This window comes from Chlamydotis macqueenii, chromosome Z, assembly GCF_036417535.1.
Source record: "Chlamydotis macqueenii isolate bChlMac1 chromosome Z, bChlMac1.mat, whole genome shotgun sequence".
NCBI lineage: Eukaryota > Metazoa > Chordata > Aves > Otidiformes > Otididae > Chlamydotis > Chlamydotis macqueenii.
Window position 1 is genome coordinate 49770921 of NC_141593.1, and position 24895 is coordinate 49795815.

Here is a 24895-nt window from a genome sequence, read left to right on the forward strand (position 1 = left end):
CTGTCACTAGTCACCTCCTTGCTTTCCGTGTGCATTCTCATTGTTTCCGGGAGAATCTGCTCCATGACCTTGCCAGGCACGGAGGTGAGGCTGACCGGCCTGTCGTTGCCTGAGTCGTCCTTGTTCCCCGTTTTAAAAATGGGGGTTATGTTATCCCTTTTCCAGTCATTGAGAACCTCACCTTGCCTGACTGTCATGACTTCTCAAGTATGATGACCAGTGGCTTGGCAACTTCATCTGCCAGTTCCCTCAGGACCCACAGATGCTTATAATCAATTCCAATGGACTTGTGCACCTTCAGATTCCTTAGATGGTCTCGAACGTGATCTTCTCCTATAGCGGGTGGTTTTTTATTCTCCCATTGTCTTTGCCGTCTGCGACTTGGGCAATGTGGCTAGAGCCCTCGCCAGTGAAGACTGAGGCAAAAAAGTCATTGAGAACCTCAGCCTTCTCGATGTCCTTGGTAACCATATCTCCCATTTCCTTCTGGAGAGGGCTCACATTCTCCCTGGTCTTCCTTTTATCCCTGACATACCTGTAGAAGCTTTTCTTGTTGCCCTTGATGTCCCTGGCCAAATTTAATTCTATCAGGGCTTCAGCTTTCCTTACCTGTTCCCTGGCTACTCAGACAACCTCTCTGTATTCCTTCCAGGCTATCTGTCCTTGCTTCCACCTTCTGTGGGCATATTTTTTGTTTTTTCAGTTGGTCCCGGAGCTCCTTGTTCATCCAGGCAGGCCACCTGGCATTTTTGCTCGACTCTGTTAAGATAAATTAAGACAGTAGTTTATGATGAGGAACAGTTTCAAAAGATCCCTAGTTTAGAGAATTAATGGCTTCAGACATACTGAAAATCTGCACAACATGGAACTGTGGAATTTTTTGTCTGTGAAAGGAAAAAAAAAAGGAAGAATATTGTGTATTCATCAGCTAATAAATAAAAATGTTCATTGCATTGAGTGTTTAGAAGGAGCCATCAGCTTCTTCCATTGTTCTCATTTTTTTTTGTACATTGTTGGTTTTTTGGGTTTTTTTTGGGTTTTTTTGGGGGTTTTTTTTTGCACTTAAGGTAGCAGTCCATTTGTAAGTAAGGGCCATTCATCAGAAGTAACAACTCATGTAGCAGAATTTGCTGTAATAAAACTGCTGGAAGAGACTGAGAAGCAAAGGATACAGAGGGAATTACTGACAGGTTCAGAAGCTTTTCACTCATCTAGTCTGTGATATAAAAGGGCAGAAGTATGTGCTATGTAACCAAGAATGAGCATTTTGCTTACAGATTCGGTTCTTAATAAACAGATTTTGGTAAATCCCAGGATACTTTTTCTTTTTATCGTAAAACCTTTATATTTGAATTTCATGTTAAAGTACCATTGGATGGAATTCTCCAGTGCTAACTGTATTATCTTAGAGGGCGAAATTCAACCTATGCTTTAGCTTATATTTTTTTTGTATTATTCTAAGATTAACTATTCATTTTTGTTCAGTTGTGAAAGTTAGTGGTCCCTCTGACTAGAATTGTTATGAAATACAGTAAGATAAGATGCCTGTACACAATCAGTATTGATTATTTTACAACATGCTTTAAAGTGTAGTAAAGATTGGAAGCAAAAGACAATGTTTGAACTCTCTCTGAGTAGGCTGTCTGCCTAAAATCATGTAGCTTATGCTGGTTAGAGTAGGTAGAAGTGCCATAGCTTGCTTCTGAACTGCATCCTATTCTTCTTCATGGCTTTTTTTTTTTTGTAGCTTTCACTGATGTTACTCATGTTTTCACTGTCCATTGGCATCTCTAGAATAGCATAATTCCCTGGTTTGTACCACAGTTTTAAATTTTTCTTTCATCTGACTCTGGAAACTGTTTATTACCAGGTGTCCCTCTTATTTTAATTCTTCTTCATCTGTCATATTGGCCTCGGTAAACATAAGAGATGGTATGAATTTTCATTTATCATCTGTGTATTGTGCCCCAGTTAATGAATTATTTATTTGTAATATTATACATTGCAGCATGCTGGCTATGTTTTGATACATGCAGAACACAAAATCCATGCTTTTGTATATTGCTGGGGGAGGGAAATTTTTGTAAACAGACATTTCTTAAAGCAGCTTACTGTACTGCTGTTAAAATGAGTAATAATCATGAGTTATACTACATGCTCTGTGGGTTGGTTTTCTTCAGAAGAATATTTCTGTCTCTTGGCATCTATGATGTGGAGAGATGATTGCTTAAAAAAAGACAAATTCGCATACAAAATAAGATGGAGATGGTATAAAAGAGCACTACTGAAAACAACATCACATGAAGTGATACAGTATTAATAACAAGGTAAGTATTTTGTGCTCTAGTTATCTGCAGTACTATTCAGATAATAGGCAGCAGTTAACTGATACACAGATACTTTTATAAACCTGGAAAGTTATACAGTGTAAGAGATTGTCCAAGTTTGGATTTAGGCAGGAGAACTTACTGAATGCAGAATGCTTGGTTCGAACAAGTTATCTCATGGTAATGATGCTGCAGTCAGTTTTCTGCTGACCTTGTTTAGTGCAGTAGCTTTTCAAAATGAGCTGGTAGGTTTTGTAGTCACAGCTGCATTTTCATGTTTGCTTTAGGTGATGCTTTTTCAAATGCTGTAAGAAGTGATGGCATCTTTCTTAATGTCATGGACTAAGGGAGTTAAACAACTCTGATTGAATTATGATTTCCAAAGATTCAGCAGAGGGACATTTATTCACAACAAGGGCTGTGAATGACCTAATGTTTGGAAGCCCCTTTTAAAAAGTATTTCTAGAATTCCCATGGAATCTTTTTTTTATTTCAGATTTTGTTTCCATTAGTTTGATATAGAGAGAAAGCACTGCTGTTGGTATTAATTCTGAACCTTAATTGTACTTTTGAGGACAGAAATGAACTTAGAACAGTGGAAATTAGGCAAATTAAGACTTTTTGTGAGGAGAGCCATTTGTTTCAGGTAAAATCTGAGCCTTATTCATCTTTAGTAGGTCTTCTGTGTATTCTGATCAATTCCATTCTTAGGTTTACCTGTCTTCTGAGGGCAGAGGCTATTTGAGAGCTATTTGAAAACATCTGTTCCAAAACCAGATGAAACTCTGGATAAGACATTGCTTTTTCTGTTTCATAGTTTAAAATTCTGTCATCTGTGCTAGTACTGCATTGTTTTTGAATAGGAGTAATTTGGAGCCATCAATGTGAGAAGTAATTAAACCTGTTCTTCCAGCTATATGTTTGAATGCTGTGTCAGAGAAAAGGAAATGTGCCATAATCTTCAACAGACTGTGTAACAGAACATGTAAAAATAGCAATTGGAGTGTCTTGGTAGAGGAATATTGCTGTTTGTGATCTCTCTGTTGCTGTATATTATATCACGGGCTGCTTGCAGACCTTGATGCATTGTGAAGAAGACATTGTGGGGAAGATGGGAGTACAGGAGATACTGTGCATCAGGTACAAAGTGTGGCTACAAAGTTTGTGGCCTAATGTAAGTACTGATGTGGTTGCTGGTTTACAGCATATATTATGTAGATGTCATTTGAATCTCCAGAGACATTCATAGTTTTCTTGAGCTTTTGCTGAAACATCCCATGGTGTCTTGCCCTTAAAAAAGAGCTCAGCAGAGAACCTTTCTATCTGTAAAGGATACAGCAGAAAATCTAATAGTACTTGGTGGCAAATGTAGTGGTGTAAGTCCAGAAATTACAATACTTCCAATGAAACTGTAACCTGGCCTACCACTCTGACTCTTAAGAGCCTTATGCTTACAAAAAAAAGAAGTGTTCCCCCCCTCCGACTGTATCAACTTTATATGTTGGATAGAATATGAGCCTTTCCTTATATTGTGTTGACCTGCTCCTTTAAAACCTTTGTAGTGCATTTTCTCCTTAGTTCTGATCATAGCATTTTCAAAATTCTATATTATAAGGAAAATTTTATTTAAGTGAAGAGCAGAAAATGTTAGCCTTTTAGATGATCTTGGAGCTTGGGGGCAAGAAAGTCTTGGGAGTTGTCTTGAAGCAACTTACGGAAAGTACTTATAAGAAAAAGGAAAAGAGGGAAGAAGTTTATAGAAATAGAAGTATGCTTTACAAGCAGTACATGTTCTTTATCTTGATTGCCTCATCAAAAGTGTAAAAGATAAAAAAGTTTTAAGGAAAGGTGTTCACAAAAATACTTGTCTAGGGTTACCATGAAAAGAGATTTACAAAAACTGGTAAGTGTTTGATAAATTAAATAATAGTAAAGTGTGTTCTCAGTAGTAAATGCTTAATTTCAGCGACACTTTTAAATTCTTCTCACTGTATAAAGACAAGATATGTATTGTTCAGTCACAAGTTTCTCATTTAGAAGTTGAATAGTTGTAAGCAGTGTATAGCAGTAGGGATCCATAATGTGGAATGTGTAAAAGTAATTCTTGTAACACTTTGAAGTAATGCAAGCAAATATTGCTCCAGCACCAACTGTTGAAGAACTTAAAGGGAAAAACTGGCAAAATGCATTGCAAGTACAGCAGCTTCCTCAAAAGTATTAGCTCCTCATGGCACACAAATGAAGCTGTGCTGTCAACAGGGTGCAAGGCCTTAGAAAAGTGATTCAGGATTCTGAACTACTATATACAAGCCATGTGTCAGATACAGAGGTAGTCATTCAAATAACCTCATCCTGAGATAGAGGCTTAATCACTAAGTTATCCTCACAGTTTCTGTAACCTGTTTTTAATAAATACTCTGTATTTTTTGTGTTTCAGAGATCCAGCTTACTTTGATGAAAATTGGCTGAACAGGATCAAAACAGAAGTTGGAGAAAATTGGAGGCTAAAGGTATTTGATTTACTTTGCTTGTCTGCAAATCTATCTTTCAGTTCTTAATACAGTACTATATCTAAATATTAGCATATTTCTAGATTAAGACCTTCCTTTATAGTACAGCATTTTGAATTTCAGACCATTTTAATTACAGTTGTTTTTATGTTGTTATAGTCCTACAGTTTAGCAAAGAAAAGACATTTTAAGTTTGTAAATAGATTTCAATAATTTAAAAAGAAAATATTACAATTCATTTTATGCATCAATTACCTCTCTTTGTTTTTCAAATGTTGAAACATTTTTAGAAGTACAAAGTGTGAAAGTAGCATTGAAAAAAGAGCTTTGAGAAGCAACTGCATAAAAATAGCAGAATAATAAGCAATTTATTTAAATAAAAATGGCACAGTGTTGTTTCCTTTTACTTTGTCAGCGGTGCACAACTACTGAATTTTAGAAGAGGAAGTAAATGTGTTGTTTATACTCAGTATTTTTTTTTTAACTGTAATCTGTTTGTTGGGTCATTTGTGTCACTTGGTATTCTAGTACTTTCTCTGCAAACCTTAAGGCAATAGAATTTACAGTGGTATGTCAGAGAAGCATTTTGGTTTATAAAATGTGATGGACATAGTTTCACATACAGATGTTAGTGTAGTTTCTGACCAGTTTTGTTCAAAGAATGATACATGCACCTTTCTTAAATTGCCATTTCTAGTCTCACTCCCTGGGGCAGCAAAATAGCGATGGTTTGTCCCTTAGTTCATGTTTCCTATAAAACCATTTTGTTCCAGCCACCAAAAACCCTCCTGAGCATCTGGGGAAGGGCTACAACTGTGAAATGCTCTAGTACTTACAGGCTCATCGACATCACTGGCTGACTAGAAGGGACATACAGATAAGTGCTGCGTGAGACAAGGATGAAGCATACTACTGCTGTTTATGTTTTGACTTGACCAGCAAACTTGTCAGCGTGGTCTCTGCTGCCTGGCCAGCTGTGTGCAAGTCTGGGCTGCTTTAGAATGTTTTGTCTACCAGGGCTGCCAGCAAAAATGGGTACCTTGATGAGAATATGTTGACTGGCTGGTGAATAAAAGATGTGATCCCTAAAAAAGCATTGTTCTGCCTCTTCAGTTAATTTAAATTAACTTTTCAAAGAAACGTATGGAACTTCAAGTAAAGCTGGATACAAGGTTTTATTTTTCTCTAAAATATTTTTGTGGCTTTTTTCTAAAGAATGTTAAAGTCTTGGCTGTTAAATTTGGAAAACAACAAATTGATAACTGCTTGTTTATAATAGCATTTCAGCTGATTGAAAGCAGAGCAGCAGCTTCTGTAACTCTCATATGGAGCTTAAGAAATCTTTTTTTTTTATTTTTTTTTTTATTTTTTTTTTTAAACTATATCTTCCACCAATATGGTAGATACTAAGGCTTAGCAGGTGTGAATTAAAAAAAAAAAAAAAAGCTGTGCAATTTAACTTCCTTATGTGACTGAGGTTGGAAAAATGTCAGGTCAAATTTCAGTTTCTTGCTGATGTGATTCCTTCTTATTTTTCATATATCCGTGTAAATAAGAACTAGAGACTGATTTTTTTTTTTTTTGAGATACATACTCCAGCTTTTTATATAGATTTTAATATACCACTTCCCTTTTCATGAAGAATACGGTGATATTTTAACTCTTATTTTGTAACCAGGAGAGTAAATCCTATACTTTGACAACTCTTCATCTTCTTTATAAGTGAGTAAACACTGTTAGTAATCTAGTTGTTCAAATGGCTATCAGTCAATCTGTCACTTGTGTTCCTACAAGCCAGACTACTTTAAATCCGTGCACTTCTATTTGTTTGTCACTAGATTTAAAATGCAGTTCACCTTCTGATAACATCAAGAATGCTGTCTTATTAAAAATATTTTTCCTGTTGTGGTACCAGTTTGAAACAAATATGTAGATTCACAGAAATTATGTTATGTTCTTGGTTTCAGGGCAAGTTGTCTGACTTGAGAGATTGAGCAATGATCAGGATAGAAAAAGGGAAATGTTAGGACTTGGAGGACTTGCAGAGTAGGAAGCATTCAGCAAGCGTTCTGTGTACTAGAGCTGACCAAATCTTTGTCTACTGTGTTCAGTAAATAAACATATTGTTACTTCTTTGGGGTTAAAATTTCTGGGGCATAGCATACATCAGTGTATGTAGTAGTTTGTTTTCCCCTGGGGAACAAAAAAACCCTACTTCTCCCTCCTGTCTTAACTGCAATTTTATGTTGTAAGAAAAAAAAAAAACAAACTCAAAAACCAAAGACATATCTCCTTCCTGATGTACAGCTGAACACTTTAATATAGTCAGAGTTTAAACTGTGTACACACTAGTATTTCATGCTGAAGAAGACATTTTGAAGGTAAAATGGCCTTTATTGAAAATGCGAAACAGCATAGGAAATAATTCTGTGGCCAAAATTTTGCGGGAATGAAATTACCTAATCAAGAAACAGGAATAGTCCAATGTCAAGTTGTACAGGAATACCATTAATGGAACAGAAATTTAAACAATTATTTGATACACACATGTAAATTTTTGGCAGTTACAGAATAAGTTGTTGACTGTCTGACAGATGGTATAAAACTGACACCCATTTTTTTCCATGCTTCCATTCAATGTGGTTGTACCTAGCTTGGGAAGGGAAGAACATGTATTACTCAGCTTGATTTCTGACTTTTTCCTGTGGACTTTTCGCTTTCGCGTTCAGACTACAGCATCACTTAAACATCAATAACATTGCTACTATTAAAGTACAATCTGTATTCCATTGATGAATAGCACATTCAAAGCATAGGAGCCACTAGACTTTCTGCAACTAGAACAGTTTGAATGCCTTGTGTTTGATACAGTATTGCAAAATGGAATAATTGATGAAATTAGGGTAGAGACTAATTAGTCCTGTCATCTAAGTAAACAAACCTGATTTTTGATAATTGACTTTTACTCCTTCCAGTAATACAGTTATGTTTGCTCTGCATTCTTCTACAGTACAAGCTGGATTGACTGTTGGAGTAATGGAAGCTAGTTTTCAGTGTACAGTATCTTTCTGGTACTCTCTTGTTCCTTTGCAAGAGAAGGGAGCATGTATTTGTGAGCAACCTTTTAGAGGTTTTTGGTTTTTTTTTCTGATAAGGGTGGAAGCCTGTCATGTGAATATTTTTCTGCAAGCAAGAAGCAGAAATTATAGGCATATTGTAAGCCAGCATTCATTTCTGTCAAAAAGATAATTAGCAACTTATATATTTAATTATGTTTCGATATGCCGTTAATTCCAAAGTCAACAATGTCTCCAAGTGTAAGTTTAATGTGGGAACGCTCTCTGTGTTCAGAGCTGCATTCAGTTTTTTTTTTTGTTTTTTTTTTTTAACTCAAAGAAGTGTCTTGTATCTGTTCTTTTTTGGGATTTCTTTTTGCAGAATACAGATTGGAAGGGGGATGACCCGCAAAGCTAGTGGTATAGTTTCTCTCTAGGCTTCATTTCTAATCAGTGAAGAGAGGCTCCTGCAGAATGCAGTTTAGAGCAGAAACCTAATGTATGTGGTGAGAACTATGGATGCACATTCTCCCTTCCCTCCTCCCCCCACCCTCCTGCCACATTTTAAGTGCAGCTGGGAAGAATATGTACTTTAATGAGATAACTGAAGCTGATTGACTAAGAATTCTGTCACCACTTGGACGTGTGTCCTAGCGACACTTCCAGAGGTTATAAGGTTTTTAATTATAACATGTGTGAGGGGAAATAGGTCTGTACATAATCACCCAGGAAAGACACTGTTGAACAGCATTTCAGAACATTGGAGTTCCCATTCAGGCACTTTAGGACCTGAAATGTACAAGGATCAGTCAATTTACACAGTCTTCAGTACCTACAGGATTTCAGTTATCCACGTGATATAAAGATATATGCAGAATTGGGGACTGGCTGTCATGATGTAAGAGAGAAGACAAAGGTTAGATGACCCATGCTCCCTTTTTGTCAGCAATCATGAGCTTAGGGGCATTTCTACTGTCCACTACATCAAGCTTTCCTTTTGTTGCTCAAGTATATTCATAAAGAGAGAAATCTAGGCAGACTACCCATTCAGACCTTCAGTTTGGAACCAGTAAGTAAATTGTAATTAATTAAAAATATATTTCACATGACAAGTGAGAAAAAAAAATAGGAGAAAAAACATATGACATATGGTGTTGCCAGCTCATGTGTTGCCTTCAGTAACCCAAGGCACATTATCTCTGCTTTCAATCCAGTCAGTTTATCAGGTAAATGCTATGTGATAAGGGTCAGTCTAGTACTGAACAATATGTGCTAACTGTACTACAGCCAAGCTGGCTGTAAACTGAGCAGGGAATTATCATTTAACATAAGGAACATCCACACAGCTGTACTGTGGATTTTCGTGAAATGTTCGAGGGATGAATGATAACGTGCTGGTTGCCTTTGTGGGTGCATTAGTTCAAAGTGGATGTCCTCTCTTTAGTAATATGAGATTGGGGAAATGACAGATATAGAAAAGAAACTGAAAATGAATAGAAATTCATCTAGAAATAGTTACTAATCCATGTATTGTGAGTTGAAATAGCTTTTGAAGTGCAATAAGGCATACTTGTGACTGGTTTTTTTTTGCCCATTAAGTTTCATATCTTTTTCAACAGACATGGGTGCAGGGAATGGATGTGAAAGGGGTTGGGAGGGTAATGTATATGCTTTGTAAGGAAAAGGAGGAAGTCAGGTTGCTGATGCAAGCAAATAAGCATGCCCTGTGATCATGGCTGATCTCCAAAGGATGATACAGCGCTTCATAGCCATGATTGATATTGGAAGTTCTATCTGTTGTGTTCTAGCATTGCATGATTTAATGGTCTTTGTTAGCTACTTATAGCTAGGTTTCCCCCATGTGCTTAAGAAAAAGAGAAAAAAATTTCTGAAAAGCCATCACCTGCTGTGATTTAGAATTCTGATGTAATTGTTTGTCTTTAACACTTTCTTATGCTGTTGTTAATTTTCATTCTTCTCTGTTTTAAGTCTTCCTTTTAAAAACTTATGCTGTGACCTGACAAATGTTACTGGAGCTACTGAGTTGAATCTTGAAGTAGAAATTGTGGTAGTTTCCCGTGATGGGAACTGTTGGTCATAGCAGAACTGTCTAAGTGTATTCAGACAGGTTAAAAAAAAAAAAAAAAAAAAAAAAAAAGAAAAAAACCAAACAAACAAACTTGAGAGCCCTCAAGAGTAATACTGAAGATCATTATTAAGTTTAAGCCAGACTATAAAGAAGCTACTTTAGCCTTATCATTGTCTGATTGTTTGCCAGATATAAAGATGGTACAGTTAACTCTTGAAAGGAAGTTATCCTAGGGCTGCTGTTTGACAGGGGAATAAAATAGGACCGCAAAGACAAGATTTTTTTTTTTCCAGTTTGTTTACTATTTTCTTTTTCCAAGGATGCTGCCCTATATGTTAGTTTTGATGATAGATTTTCATCAATACTGATTTTGTTCAAGCATCTCGACTCTAAGCTCTATGAAAGTTATATAGAGGAAGATGACTCTGTATTTAAGAGATTTTAATTCAAATAATGCTTACAAGGAAAGAGGAAAACAAGTGTTCTGTAGGTGGGTACTTTCCATTTTGTTTCTTATTTTTTGGAATTATGTTCAAGTTCAAGGTTCCTCACAGTGTTTTCATCAGTAAACTGGACTTAAATTCTGCAAGATGGCCTTTGTGTTTCTGTGGCATTTTCTGCAGCAGACTCAGGTAAATTACAAAAGGTTTTAATGAATCAAGTTTGAAAATTATATTCCAATCAGTGCAGTATTATTTATGCTGGTGTGACATTAAAATAAAATTATTTACAATTCTTTAAATTCTTAAATCTATTGCAAACTTTGTTTATGATCGTGCATAGCCTTTGAGAGGTGGTGGGCAGACAGCTAGAAGATAGTTACAGTTCTTACAGAAACATGATATGTTTTCTGTAATAGTACAGAAATAGTATGTATTTGGGAGGAGAAGGTGTAAACCTGAAAGTAAACTTATTATTATGCTGTTATGGGAGTGACCGTAATATACTTGTTATCAGGTAGCATCTCCAGTTCTCATTCTAGACTGTCAGAATATTTGATGTGTCACTTTTTAAGTCTGACTGAATTTGGTTGTTGTATGACTTAAAGTTCACTGATTACTAAAATAATCAGAATGTTCTTGTATCAATAAGTGGTTAGCTTTTGCCACTTATTTCTAAAAGGGAGTAGTTTAATATGAATAAGGTAATCAGCTCATTATCACTTTGGATTTCATGGTTAACTCTTTTAGTATGCGTGTGTAGCCTGCTCCTTTCTTGAGTTTCTCTTGAAATAAGCCTGGATTTTGCTTTCATCACCTTTTTCTCTGTTGACTCTGAACTGTTGATTTTTGTCCCTGGATTTCAGTATCTTATTTCTTAACTGTTTTCTGTAGTGTTTCCTCAGATCTTTTGGAAGAAGACAGATTATTTCTGTCAGTGGACAGAATCTCCTAGGTGGATGTTTTTTGAGTGTAATCAGGAATGTATAAGTTATTGGGAGCTTTTAAGACAGGTGGAATTTGAGAGTTTTCGCTCTCCCTTCATTATAGTTCCACAGTTTGCTGCTGTCCCTGCTGTTGTCAGCAACAGCACTTGGTGCATCCTAATTGTCAGGTTCAGTCTTTGCAGGACCTGTTTATAGACTATAGAATCATAAAATCATTTAGGTTGGAAAAAACCCTAAAGATGGAATTCAACTGTTAACCTAACACTACCACGTCCACCACTAAACTATATCCCTAAGCACTACATCTACACCTCTTTTAAGTATCTCCAGGAATGGTGACTCCACAACTTCCGTGGGCAGCCTGTTCCAATGCTTGACAACCCTTTCAGTGATGAGTTTTTTCCTAATATCCAATCTAAACCTCCTGTGGTGCAACTTGAGGCCATTTACTCTCATCCTATCACTTGTTGCATGGGCAAAGAGACCAATACCTATCTCACTACAACCTCCTTTCAGGTAGTTGTAAAGAGCGATAAGGTCTCTCAGCCTCCTTTCCTCCAGACTAACCAAGCCGAGTTCCCCCAACTACTCCTCTGACACAGGAGACAGTGCACTGCTACTGTTATCTAAATTCTTTGCTTAAATTGTGGACATTAATTGGTGGGAATCTGTAGCAGTTACTTTCAGCAAAGTTGTTTGATTTTTTTTTTTTAGTATCACCTATGAGATCCGTTGAGCATTTTTAGAATAAATGCACTGTTTGTGTCAGAGACTTGATTTAAATGGATTTTTGCTGGAAAGGGAGTGGTACTCAGTACTAGAGAAGTGTGGCATAGATTCTGTGTAGCAGGAGACCCTTGACTGATCCCATTGGTTGTGCAAGTGAACAGAAGCTATCTTTGTGTCGCAGTGAAAGCATCACTGAGAAATGTGAATTTTGCCTTGATATTGTAAGACAGACATTCAATTGTAAAGAACTATAGTGGAGGGGAATGAACAAGAACGAAAGAACTAAGAAATAATTAATGAGAAAGTTAATAAATTAAGCTTACATAGGTTGGTAGTAAAGGAGGATATTGAGCAGTACCTGATTTTATTATGGAAGAAGAGTTTTATCTCTGCAGAAAATAGATCACCAGGATACTTAAAGAGAGGAAAGGCAGAAAAGAATGTTTCAGCTTCTGGATACAAAAATAATCAGAAGATAAGCAAGTACTCCACAAAATGTTCATGCTTTGTAGTCTGATCTAAAGCCTATCCAAAACAGTGTGATGTTTTTCATAAATTTAAATGTATTCTATAAATTCATAAAGATTTGTGATCAGGTCTGGAAGTCTGATCATGAGGGACTATTGCATAACTTATAATGATTCTAAAGTAAACTGCTCAAACAAAAAGTCTTATTGTGAAAATAGATGTAATTGAGTGATTCTTTTGTGTGATTCTTCTGTGATTGCCTACTTTATGATCGTTTCTCTGTAATTTGTTCTCTGCATTTATTGTATTTCCTTCTTTTTGTCAAATAGGTAAGCAACCTGAAGAAAATTTTAAAAGGAATATTGGATTACAACCATGAGGTAAGAACCATTTTAAGTAATCTACATCTATATTCCTTTTTTGTTATGTATTTTAGTTGACCTGTTTAATGAAAGCTATATTCTGACTTTTTCTGGCAAAATGTTTGGCATACGGAGTGGCCTATTCTCAGGTGTTAGCCTTCTGTAAAACTTCTCGCTTGCTTTATTGAATATTCAGAGCTTCCAGAGGAGTCTGCAAATTCTGTCATACAAACACTAGATGTCTTTCACTGTGTTCTGATGGTGGACTTTCACAGTAGCTGTGTTTGTTTTTTCTTTCTCTCCTCTGCTCCAGGTAAAGACTACCTTGCTCCTTTCTCTCTCTTTTTTTTTTTTTTTTTTTTTTTTTTTTTTTTTTGTGGAAAGAGAGGAAAGAGCATTTTTAGCCTTCCCTCACATAAAAATTTTCAATGAAATATTTTAATCCTGGAATATTGAAGTTTGCCCATGGTATTCTCTCTTAGGCTATTGAGCAAACTCAGAAGTGAACTACTCCAGAGGAGATACAATACAGTGGGTTTTTTTTAAGTGGTGAATCTTCAGCTGAAATGTGCTTTTTGTTTCAGTGATGTTTTGAAGCAAATTGATCTGTACAGGCTACAGCACAAAATCCATAATATGAATACTCTGGACATTGCTTGTCTCAAAATATTACCTTCCCATAAAAACTTTGGAGAGAAAGATATTTGTATTAAAATTAAGTCTTTAAAAATTACCAGATTTTCAGAAAGAAAAAGTTAGGCTCATAGCTCACGTTCAGTAAACGGTTAAGTATCCATGTTGGAATAAGTAAGTTTTTTTTGTTATAGAAATTAATATTATTGTGACAAAGTGACGCCAACTTCTTTTCGACTAGTTGATGTGTACGATGATTATGTTTCTGGTGTGACAACTTTACTACTAAGTAAATTTTGAGCTGTTTCAAGCTGATTAAATTCTGCAAAGGTAGTGCACGTTTATAAGTTTGGTTTGGTTTTGTTTTTTCTGCTGAGGCAATGCTTGTGGTGGTAATGGAGATGATCTGGATTCTACTATGAATCTTGATTATGTTTTCCTCAACCTTCCCTAGCAGTGACTTTCTACAAAAACGTAGATAGTAGAATGGATGTAGAATCATAGAATAGGTGTGAATGTATATGGCTTTCACCTGATGTAGATAAAAGCATTTGAAAAGTGTATATGCTAATTTTGTTGACTTTCAAAAATTCAAAAATTTGTATTGCATTCAGGACAGTCTTTCAATAGTTGTCCTACATTGCTGTCTTTGTCAATTAGCCTAAGTTGCCTGTTTATAGCTTGTGTGCTTTGTTATGCCCCAGTAATCTTGCTGCAGAATTCTGCTGCTCCAGAATTGAAACTTTCTTTTTTTTTTTTTTTCTTTTGTAAAAGTCTTTTATATTTATTTTCTAAAAAAAGGGGGGCAAAAGCTGTTTTTGTTCTGTGGGTATTTATGGCAGCGTCTATCCTTCATTTTCTTATTTCCTTCAATTTATTTTTTTGTTAAATTAAAATTATCTCTGATGTTGATTTCAAAATCCTCTGTTTACGCCTTCACATCCTTGGCTTTTTCGTAGTGCCTGCCTGTGCCTCTTAGAATTATAGAATAGTTTTGTCTGGAAGGGACCTTTAAAGGTCATCTAGTCCAAACCCCTGCACGGAGCAGGGACATCCCCCACTAGATCAGGTTGCTCAGAGCCTCATCCAGCCTGGCCTTGAATGTTTCCAGGGATGGGGCATCCACCACCTCTCTGGGCAACCTGTTCCAGTGTTCTGTCAGGTTCATTGTGAAAAACTTTTTCTTCGTATCTAATCTGAATCTACCACCCTCTATTTTAAAACCATTTCCCCTCGTCCTATCACAACAGGCCCTGCTGAACAGCCTCTCCCCATCTTTCCTGTAGGTCCTGTTTAGGTACTGAAAGGTGGCTATAAGGTCTCCCCAGAGCCTTCTCTTCTCCAGGCTTAACAGCCCCCACTCTCTCATCCTGTCCTCATAGGAGAAGTGCTCCAGCCCTCTGATCATCTTCGTGGCCCTCCTCTGGACCCTCTCAAACTGGTCCATGTCCTTCTGTTGGGGGCTCCAGAGCTGGACGCAGTACTCCAGGTGGGGTCTCACCAGAGGAAAGTAGAGGGGCAGAATCACCTCCCTCGACCTGCTGCCCATGCTTCTTGTAATGTGGCGCAGGATATGGTTGCCTTTCTAGGCCACAAGCGCACATTGCTGGCTCATGTCGAGCTTCTCATCAACCAGCATGCCTAAGTCCTTCTCCTCAGGGCTGCTCTCAGTCCATTCTCCACCCAGCCTGTATTGGTGCTTAGGATTGCTCTGACCCCTGTGCAGGACCTTGCACTTGGCCTTGGGCCCTTGTTCTCATGGGCCCACCTCTCCAGCCTGTCAGGGTCCCTCTGGATGGCATCCCTCCCCTCCAGCATGTTGACGGCACCACACAGATGGTGTCATTGGCGAACTTGCTGAGGGTGCACTCTATCCCACTGTCCATGTTGCCGACAAAGATGTTGAACAGGGCCGGGCCCATTACGAACCCCTGAGCAACCCCACTCATCACTGGACATCGAGCCGTTGACCCAGAACTCTTTGGGTGCGGCCAATTCCTTATCCACCAAGTGATCCATCCGTCAAACTCATGTCTCCAGTTTAGACAGAAGGATGTCATGTGGGACAGTGTCAAATGCTTTGCACAAGTCCAGGTAGACTATGTCTGTTGCTCGTCCCTTGTCCACCGATGCTGTAACCCTATCATAGAAGGCCACCAAATTAATCAGGCACGATCTGCCCTTAGTGAAGCAGTGTTGGCTGTCACTAGTCACCTCCTTGCTTTCCGTGTGCATTCTCATTGTTTCCGGGAGAATCTGCTCCATGACCTTGCCAGGCACGGAGGTGAGGCTGACCAGCCTGTCGTTGCCTGAGTCGTCCTTGTTCCCCGTTTTAAAAATGGGGGTTATGTTATCCCTTTTCCAGTCATTGAGAACCTCACCTCGCCTGACTGTCATGACTTCTCAAGTATGATGACCAGTGGCTTGGCAACTTCATCTGCCAGTTCCCTCAGGACCCACAGATGCTTATAATCAATTCCAATGGACTTGTGCACCTTCAGATTCCTTAGATGGTCTCGAACGTGATCTTCTCCTATAGCGGGTGGTTTTTTATTCTCCCATTGTCTTTGCCGTCTGCGACTTGGGCAATGTGGCTAGAGCCCTCGCCAGTGAAGACTGAGGCAAAAAAGTCATTGAGAACCTCAGCCTTCTCGATGTCCTTGGTAACCATATCTCCCATTTCCTTCTGGAGAGGGCTCACATTCTCCCTGGTCTTCCTTTTATCCCTGACATACCTGTAGAAGCTTTTCTTGTTGCCCTTGATGTCCCTGGCCAAATTTAATTCTATCAGGGCTTTAGCTTTCCTTACCTGTTCCCTGGCTACTCAGACAACCTCTCTGTATTCCTTCCAGGCTATCTGTCCTTGCTTCCACCTTCTGTGGGCATATTTTTTGTTTTTTCAGTTGGTCCAGGAGCTCCTTGTTCATCCAGGCAGGCCGCCTGGCATTTTTGTCTGACTTCCTCTTTATTCGGATGCATCACTCCAGAGCGTGGAGGAGCTGATCCTTGAATATTAACCAACTTTCTTGGGGCTATCATCCTTCCAGGGCTTTATCCCATGGTACTATGCACAGCAGATCTCTGAAGAGGCCAAAGTCTGCTCTCCTGAAGTCCAGGGTAATGAGCTTGCTGTGCCTCTCCCCGCTGCCTCCTCTTCCCTTCAGCTTTCTTCAGCAGCAGTTTTATTATCAGTAACTATGAAGCTGTTGTAATATTATTAACTTAAATCCAACATTGCTTTTGAAGGAAATTCAGGAACTACAGATCAATATATAAACACGTATCGGATTTGTATAATTCAAAGCATGTTGTGTTTTACTGTATTATCCCAGTCTGTATACTATGATAATATTTTCCATTGTGCTTGATGCATTTACATAATTCTTGTTTTCTCACTGTAATGACCTAAAAGAAGTCTTTTTCCAAAAAGAATGAATCTGTATACTTTAAAGTATACAGAGATTTTTAGTAGTGTTTTGCTCAGTCTTTGAGAAAGACCTTTTTTTTTTTTCTTTTTTTTGTTTTAAAATAAAAAAAAAAAAGCCACAGTACAAAACCTACCATACAAAACAAGAACAAACTCAACCACAACAATCTCACAAAGCCCAGTCCTAGAAGAGTTTTGAGTGGCTTGATTTCGATGTATTCTTCGTGTATATCTGTTAAATGTTTTTTTTTTAAATAACTTTACCCGATTTTCTGTTTTTCTTGAGAAAAAGGGCATCCAGCAAACAAATGACTGATTCCCTCTTTAGTCATTGTTTCTTTATTGCACTCTGTTTAAGAAGTGACAGTTTCTTTTTATCTGCAATTAATGTGTCAAAGGTGTGTTTAATTCCATATTTCATATTCATATTTTCAGCCCCCTGAAAGCTCTTTGAACAATTTAGCAGAATTGTTTAATTCCTTCTACTGACAATCATTAATGTAAATCCTTCTTAATTATAAATCAGATTACATTAATTGTAAGTCACATGGGGGTTTTTTGTTTCAGTTTTTCTTTTTCTTTCTGCATGTGGGCTGTTTAATTATGTATTGTACTACTACCTCAAATTCTCTCCCATGAAACTTGCTTTCTTAGCTCTGAGACTTGCTAAATATCCATAAATTTTCTAAAAGTGTGAGACCAAGTGATTGAGTTTTTTACTTTCTTATGTTTGTCATCCATCAGTGCTCGACACATATATATGTGTAAGTGAAATAATTCAATTTCTGGCTTTCTGATGGTAAGAAGTGTGAGATTTATGTATAAAATTTTGTGCTATGTAAGGGGTTTCTAGGCATTAGATTTTTTTAAAATTTAAATCTAATTATCCATGTGCTGTTTATCACGGTGAAAGCCTGCCTTTGTTACCTTTCTTATCTGAAGAAGAAAACCTTGCTAAGTTTGAAACTAATAGTTTCTTATTAGCCGAGGCAGTTAGGTTTGTCTTCTCCCAAATATTAGTTGTGTCAAGCAGTATGGTTTAATATTTGCATTTGCATTAGGCAATTTAGTTGATTTTAAAGATAGGCTGAAAACTCTGTTAATGTACAAATGAATTGCTCTTGTTGATTCTGAGATCTTTGTATTTTGAAATGTTTGTATATGTGTACTGATACAGACATATATGTACTGGGTCTTTATGCAGATTCTAGGGCAACAGATTAATGACTTCACCCTTCCTGATGTTAACCTGATTGGAGAGCATGCTGATGCTGCAGAGCTTGGGAGGATGCTTCAGCTTATTTTGGGATGCGCTGTGAATTGTGAACAGAAACAAGGTATTAAATTTTGACAGCATGTTTTCTTCAAGGCAGTGAATGAAAATTCAGCTTGTTGTATAACAACATAGGGGAAAAATTATATTTCTCAGGTTACTGTCAGAGACAAACATGGCTTTTTTTTTTCAGTGATTACATTATTTTGTCCTACAGATAATAACTGTTGTTTTGTTAAAAGCTTCAGTAGTTTTGGAGAGTCAAACTGTGGAACTAGTTTTGCTTCCAACATACATATTTTCAATTTTTTTTGCTGAGCTGAAAAGGCACTCTACAAAGGAAGATTATTGGGCCTACCCTTTAACCTTTTATGAGGTATATTAGGATAGCTAAGCATGACTGAGAGCCATCAGTATGACTGGGGGCTGGTCTGAAGATACTTCTGGTGTGATTTGGCATACTGTAGTTTCTGAGACTTTTGCATGGAGTTGGCAAACATGAAAAAGTATTGTTGACAACCATGCACTTCTGGGCAGCAGCTGAAGACTGACTGTGATACGTTATGGGCATCCAAAATGTCACTTGTAGCAGCTGTTAGGTGATTGAATCCCACTGCAGCACTCACTGAAAGAGACTTCTGCCTCTCTTTACTCCCATGGCAACAACTGTCTATCTGACCTGCACAGGTAAAATAGGGACCCATTCATTTTTCCTGCAGATGCCACAGAGGATGTGATGAACAATGGAGACACTTACGTGTCGCAAATCTCATGCTCTAAACTTGTGTTGGGTGCTAGGTGTCTTATTGTTACCCAGTTACCTTGAGTTACACTTAATTCAAGCCACATTAAGGTAATAAAGCAACTACAAACATTTATTACTAACACTTAAAATGGGAAGCATAGGAACATGTTTTTAAAATACATGTGGGTAAATAAAACTGTTTACTGTATTTACATTAAAGTTGGCATCAAATATCTATCTCTTCCTGACTCATTTTGATTTATTTTCTGACAAAATGGCAGCCAGAGTTTCAGACCTTTTGTCGTCCTTTTGCATGGTGCATCTTAGCTTTTATAGCTAGTTTCCCCTTTCCAGTTTTCTCAGGTGTCTAAATAATTTTAATTTCTCCTTCTGAAATTGCTTTTATTCTTCCTTTAATCAGGAGACTGATTGGCTATCCTATTAATTGAAATAGAGGTAATTTTCTTCCTTATTTAAGGAATTTATTCCTAAACTTATTTATGAGTGCATAAATAACTCTGTTTTATTAGGCCTCCTGTCCTCTCTGTTTAATGTAAAATTATCTTCCTTCCTTTTGGTGACTGTTTGACATCTTCAACTGGAATCTATCTTATTCTTATGTTTCTCTTACTCTTTCAATCTGAACATTAAAAATCTAAGTGTTTGAAATACTGGGACAGTCTAGTTTTTTATGTACTTCGAGTGCGACTTGGCATGACATAATTACTTCGAGCTAACTGATTCCCAGCATCTTCCTCTTAGGCAAATCATTAAAATAATATAGGTTGCACGTAAAGGTGATCATATCTAACTGGAAACTGTATGATACTGGGCAAGTCATAAACTCCTTGACTTGGTCTAAATATCAGAATTTTCATTCTAACCATTATATTATCTTACAAGGTACCTGTTTTGTAGCTCACATCTACACATAGAGGACTGAAAAACTGGAGGGGATTAATTTGTGATGTAGCACAGAAATAACAGAAATGAAGAATGGATATGAAAATGCCTTGAAATAAGGATGCTGTAGGAAGGCAGAACATTATTGTTAAATGTAAGCAAAAAGACAACCTATGCATGGATTGTGTATTTGTATAGCCTGAATAGTTTGGGAACAAAGTGAAAAAAGAAGTATAAGTAGTTATTTCATAAATGTGAGATGCCAGAAGGAAAAAAAAATGGATGACAACCATGTACTTTTTCCATTGTTTCAGAGTTCCAGTGAACCTGGATTTATGTCTGAACAGACTTCTGATAAAATCTTGTTGAGTTTGTTGGGGTGGAACTTGACTGGTGAATATGCATTTCAGTGTCATCTGTGTCACCGAGTCATTTTGTAGGAAGAATCCAGCTTCGTGCCTCCTGTTGAAACTCAAGTCACACAGAACAGTAACATTTCAGAATGTGCTTATTTTCAGAGTACATCCAGACCATAATGATGATGGAAGAATCGGTTCAACATGTTGTCATGACAGCCATTCAGGAGGTATGCTGGGGTGCCCACAATGTGTAAAAGTTCAGCCTTTTGGCATTTTACAAAAGTATGCTTTTTCCCACTTTGAAAAAAAATAGTTGGAAGTAACGAAAATAAAGGGCATTGATTTTGCTATTTTGCATTGAAAAATATCTTATTTTTTCTTAGAAAAACAAATCAGTAAAGCTTGTTTCATATCAAGGAACTCCGGTTGAATGTCTCACTTTTCTTTAAATCTAGAAGATAGAAACTTCTAGATATTTTTGATACAGGGTTCCCTTTCCCTTACCTTTATGACCCTGTGGCTCCCTAAGTGCATTAGACTGCTTTTATATGAGTAACCAAATACTGTAGAATTCATTCAAAGTTTGTACCTCGAAATTGCAAAACTCCACGGACTGCTTTGGGTTGTTTTTTTTACTGGACAAGTGAAAAGACAGAGAATGGATAGCAGAGTATTCTTTTGTCAGCTGTAGTGTTGTGAGTATGCTAATGAAGGTATTTGTGCTATTATGTTTTCACAAGTTAATAAGTATACCACAGTGTATTTTGTAGAAGTGTTGTTCAGTAGTAAATTGAAACCACACAGAAAATTAAATAATGGTGTTAGTGACCACTGTAGCCATGAAGCCACCATGTAACTCCTTAGGACCCCAAAGTGCCCATAAGTGAAGTGCCTATCAGTCTTCATAAATGGAGGTTTACTGCAGGGCTGACCACTAAGGAAAACAGGAAATTCCTGGTAATCCTACTTCTTCTGAACCTGAGCAAGAGAAACTAAGTTACACATTGAGGCCTAGAGCACTTTAAATTTTTTCTAATGTCTGAATAAAGAGATGTCAGTGAGCTTAAAGGGACCCTGTCCCCGTTATCACTTTGACCGGTGTTGTATCCATGCAGTTGAACATCTTGTTGTCAGTGTGTGGACTGTTATATCTAAGATTGCAGAGAGGACTTTTGAAATGAGTGTTGAAAGAATCCTTGTGCTAAATCGTCTTCTAGTAAGTGCTGAAAAGCACCAGTTTGCCTGAGTTTTGGGGTGTTTTACATTTGCATTCTTTATAACCGTAATAAAACATTTTGGTGGATTTTTCTAATGTCCTCTTTTATTAAACCCAACTATCATCACTTTATTCTGCACTGTCTTAAAATAGAAAACCTTCTCTTATTCTCTTTCCTTCTGCTGAAAGTCTCCTATTTGTTTTTTGTAAAAATCTCCTTCATTTGATAAAGTAGCCAGATCTGAAGCAGCCCACAATTTTCAGCATTTGATGAGTAGGAATTGAACTTGTTTAGTGTTTGTGCTCTTTCTCAGAGATGGGGAGTAGAAGTGGTGAGAAATCCCAGGATGAGCGTGTGTTCTTCTCGAACAGATTTTCAAAACTCAGTGAATCAAAAAGCTTTCTATTCAGGTATTGGTGCAGTTCTGTTTGATTTTAATGTTACCTTCATGCTGCTTAGAAATCCAAGGCATTCAGAACCAAATGAGGATGATCTCAGGCGCTTAGCGAAGAGGTTAGAAAGTGTCTTAAAAACTTTGAGTCACTTTGAGAGCGGGACCTTCCTCCATTATTTTTCAGTGGTCTTGGGGGTCTAGAGAGGTCCCTGTTGGCTGGGAGCTGGCAAAGATTGTTCTAATTTTCAGGAAGGGAAAGAAGGAAGACTCTGGTAATCATAGGCTTGTCAGTCTCATTTCAGTGCCTGGCAAAGTTATGGAGAAGGTTATTCTGGTATTTATTGAAAAACACTTGAGACACAATGCAGTCGTTGGTCATAGCCAGCACGAGTTCATGAGGGCAAAGTCCTGCTTCACTAACCTAATTTCCTTTTATTACAAGATCACCCATCTAGTTGACCAGGGGAATCCGTAGATGTGATGCTTTTAGATTTTAGCAAAGCTTTTGATACTGTCTCTCACAGTATCCTTCTAGACAAAACATCCAGCATAAAGCTAGACAGGTCCATTATACTTTGGCTGAGCAATTGGCTGATGAGGCAGGCTTAAAGAGCTATAGTAAATGAGGCTACATCAGGCTGATGGCCAGTCATCAGTGAGGTTTGCCAGGGGTCAGTTTTAGGGCTAGTGCTCTTTGATGTTTTTATAAATGATCTGGACACAGGAATTGAATGTACATTAAGTTTGCTGATTATACTAAACTGGGAGGAGCTGTGGATCCCTTGATGGTGAAGTGGCTTTACAGGGAGATCTGAATAAACTAAAGAGCTGGGCAATCACCGGCCATATAAAGTTTAAGAAGAGCAAGTGCTATAGTCTCCACCTGGGACCAGGTAGTCCTGGTCATGCGTGCATACTAGGGGATGAGAGGCTGGAGAGCAGCCCTGCGGAAAGATACCTGGGGGTTTGGGTTGATGGCAAGTTGAATATGAGTCAGCAGGCAGTGTAACCTTGCAGCCAGAAGGGCCAACCATGTCCTGAGGTGTATGAAGCACAGCATAGCTAGCTGGTTGAGGGAGGTGACTGTCCCGCTCTGCACCGCACTGATGTGGCCCCACCTCAAGCACTGTGTGTGGTTTTGTGTGCCTCAATATAAGAAAAGACATCACACTATTTGAGTGTGTCCAGAGTAGGGTGACCAAGATGGTGAAAGATCTTGAGGGCAAGACCTCAGAAAGTGGCTGAGGTCACTTGGTTTGTTCAGCTTGGAGAAGGCTGAGGGGTCACCTTGTTGCAATCTGAAACTTCCTCAAGGGGGGCAGTGGAGGGGGAGGTACTGATCTCCTCTCTCTGGTGACTAGCGACAGGACACGAGGAAATGGAATGAAGCTGCGTCAGGAGAAGTTCAAATTGCGTGTTAGGAAAAGTATCTTCACTGAGAGGGTGATCGGTCACTGGAAGGGGCTCCCAGCAGTCACTCCCAGGCATCAAGCCTGTCAGAGTTCAAGGAGCGTCTGGACAACACTCTTGGTCATATGGTTTAGTTTTAGGTAGTCCTCTGAGGAGCATAGAGTTAGACTTCATGATCCTTATTAATCCCTTCCAACTTAAGATATTCTAAGATTCCAACAAGAGTTTAGATCCAGAGAGTCTCTTCAGAGCTGTGTCTGCAGTCTCTGTCTCTGGAGGGGTGAAACCTCACTGGATTTAAGGAGGTTTTTCTATTTCTTGGAGCAGCTGTCAGAATGCAAATGACTTGGACTAAGCCCTATGTAGGAGACACCAAAATAAAGTGCCTAGGAAAGTAGCTATATATGCATATTTGAAAAGTTGATATGTCACCTATTCCAAACATTTCAAAGCATTTGACATGCAAATACTCTTTCTTCAAAATTAGGTATGTAAAAAGGCATCTCTAAGCTTTATTGATGTGTTATGTAATTCATTTTTCTGTTTCAGTAAAGCACATAAGTGCGTTGTGATAATTCTTTGGTTTTCATAAATCATTTTGCTCAAAGAAATATTTCATGAGGCACAGTAGAACAAGTCTCTGCCCTATTTTCTTTCTTGCATGAAGAAGCTGGTTTTTTAAATGGAAGGAGCTTTTATGTTTTAAATTTTATTTAGTTATTTCAATTTTTTTAATAACCTGCAACTCTTCAGCATTTCCTTTCTTCACTTATTTAAATGTTTAAAATAATTATTAATAAAATATGCCTTCCACTCCATATAGGTTTTATAACTTGAACAATGCTTTTCTGTTATTTTTTTCAGTGCAGTCAAATTTATCTGGTGTGTTGCTGCTGCCTAGATTCTTAGATTCTAATCTGCAGATGTGCACTTCTAAGTGCAAGCTGTGCACAAGATAGAGGTAGAGCAAGAATGATATAGCAATCAAAAATACTGAAAAAATATTACATATAATTGTAACTTATGTATTGTATCGTGTATTCTGTAGTATACACTCCTATATTCTATTTATATTATTATAATTTATTATTACTTGGAATTAATATATTACTGTATATAATATAATGTATATTTTAAATTTCATAATTTGTGGATTTTTTAAAAGGCAAAAAAAATCTTTCCTTACAGAAATTATTTTGGCCATTATTTATTTAACTTAATCTTTTCTTTCCTTGACGTCCTTTGGAAATTCTGCTGTTATTTTCCCAAGTCTTTTCTTTGACCAGCCAAGTTAATTACTGATGAAAGTGGTAGGTGGGGAAATTGTTTGGCTTTGCTGTTTAGAACATCTCTAAACTTTGTCATTTAGCAGATGTCTGTGCAGGTCAAGCTGAGACTCAGAATAGGCTCTTAACAGCAAGAGGTCCATAGCAAAAGGTGATTCCTGTCTGGATTAATACCAACTGCATTACTTCACAAAGTAGAAACTGTTTGTTTTGGGGGATTTTTCCACCTCTGTATTTTGTCCTGCCTGTTTAAAGGTTCATCTTATCTGAAGTAGAAGTGGCTTTTGAATGGCTAGGAAATGATAGGTGACTTTTTACAA

General features: G+C 37.6%; 2 protein-coding genes across 6 annotated transcripts in view; both read left to right on the forward strand.

Moving 5' to 3' along the window:
• The window catches only part of LOC104474853 (purpurin), a 226954-nt gene extending 216895 nt beyond the window's left edge, over positions 1-10059 (forward strand). Inside the window, exon 7 of the transcript XR_015261499.1 lies at positions 10039-10059. The gene's annotated coding sequence lies outside the window, so the exon portion shown is untranslated. The remainder of the gene's footprint in view (positions 1-10038) is intronic.
• HOOK3 (hook microtubule tethering protein 3) overlaps positions 1-24895 on the forward strand; it is a 101251-nt gene that overhangs the window by 22711 nt on the left and 53645 nt on the right. For 3 of the 5 annotated variants that reach the window (XM_086771228.1, XM_086771227.1, XM_086771229.1), the window contains exons 3-6: positions 4765-4837; positions 12896-12946; positions 18193-18325; positions 20428-20495. In XM_086771228.1, coding sequence (XP_086627354.1) covers positions 4765-4837; positions 12896-12946; positions 18193-18325; positions 20428-20495 — 325 coding nt within the window. Of the gene's footprint in view, positions 1-4764; positions 4838-10520; positions 10615-12895; positions 12947-16532; positions 16679-18192; positions 18326-20427; positions 20496-24895 lie in introns of those variants that run through there. The other 2 variants (XM_086771230.1, XM_086771231.1) reach the window with 2 other exon arrangements.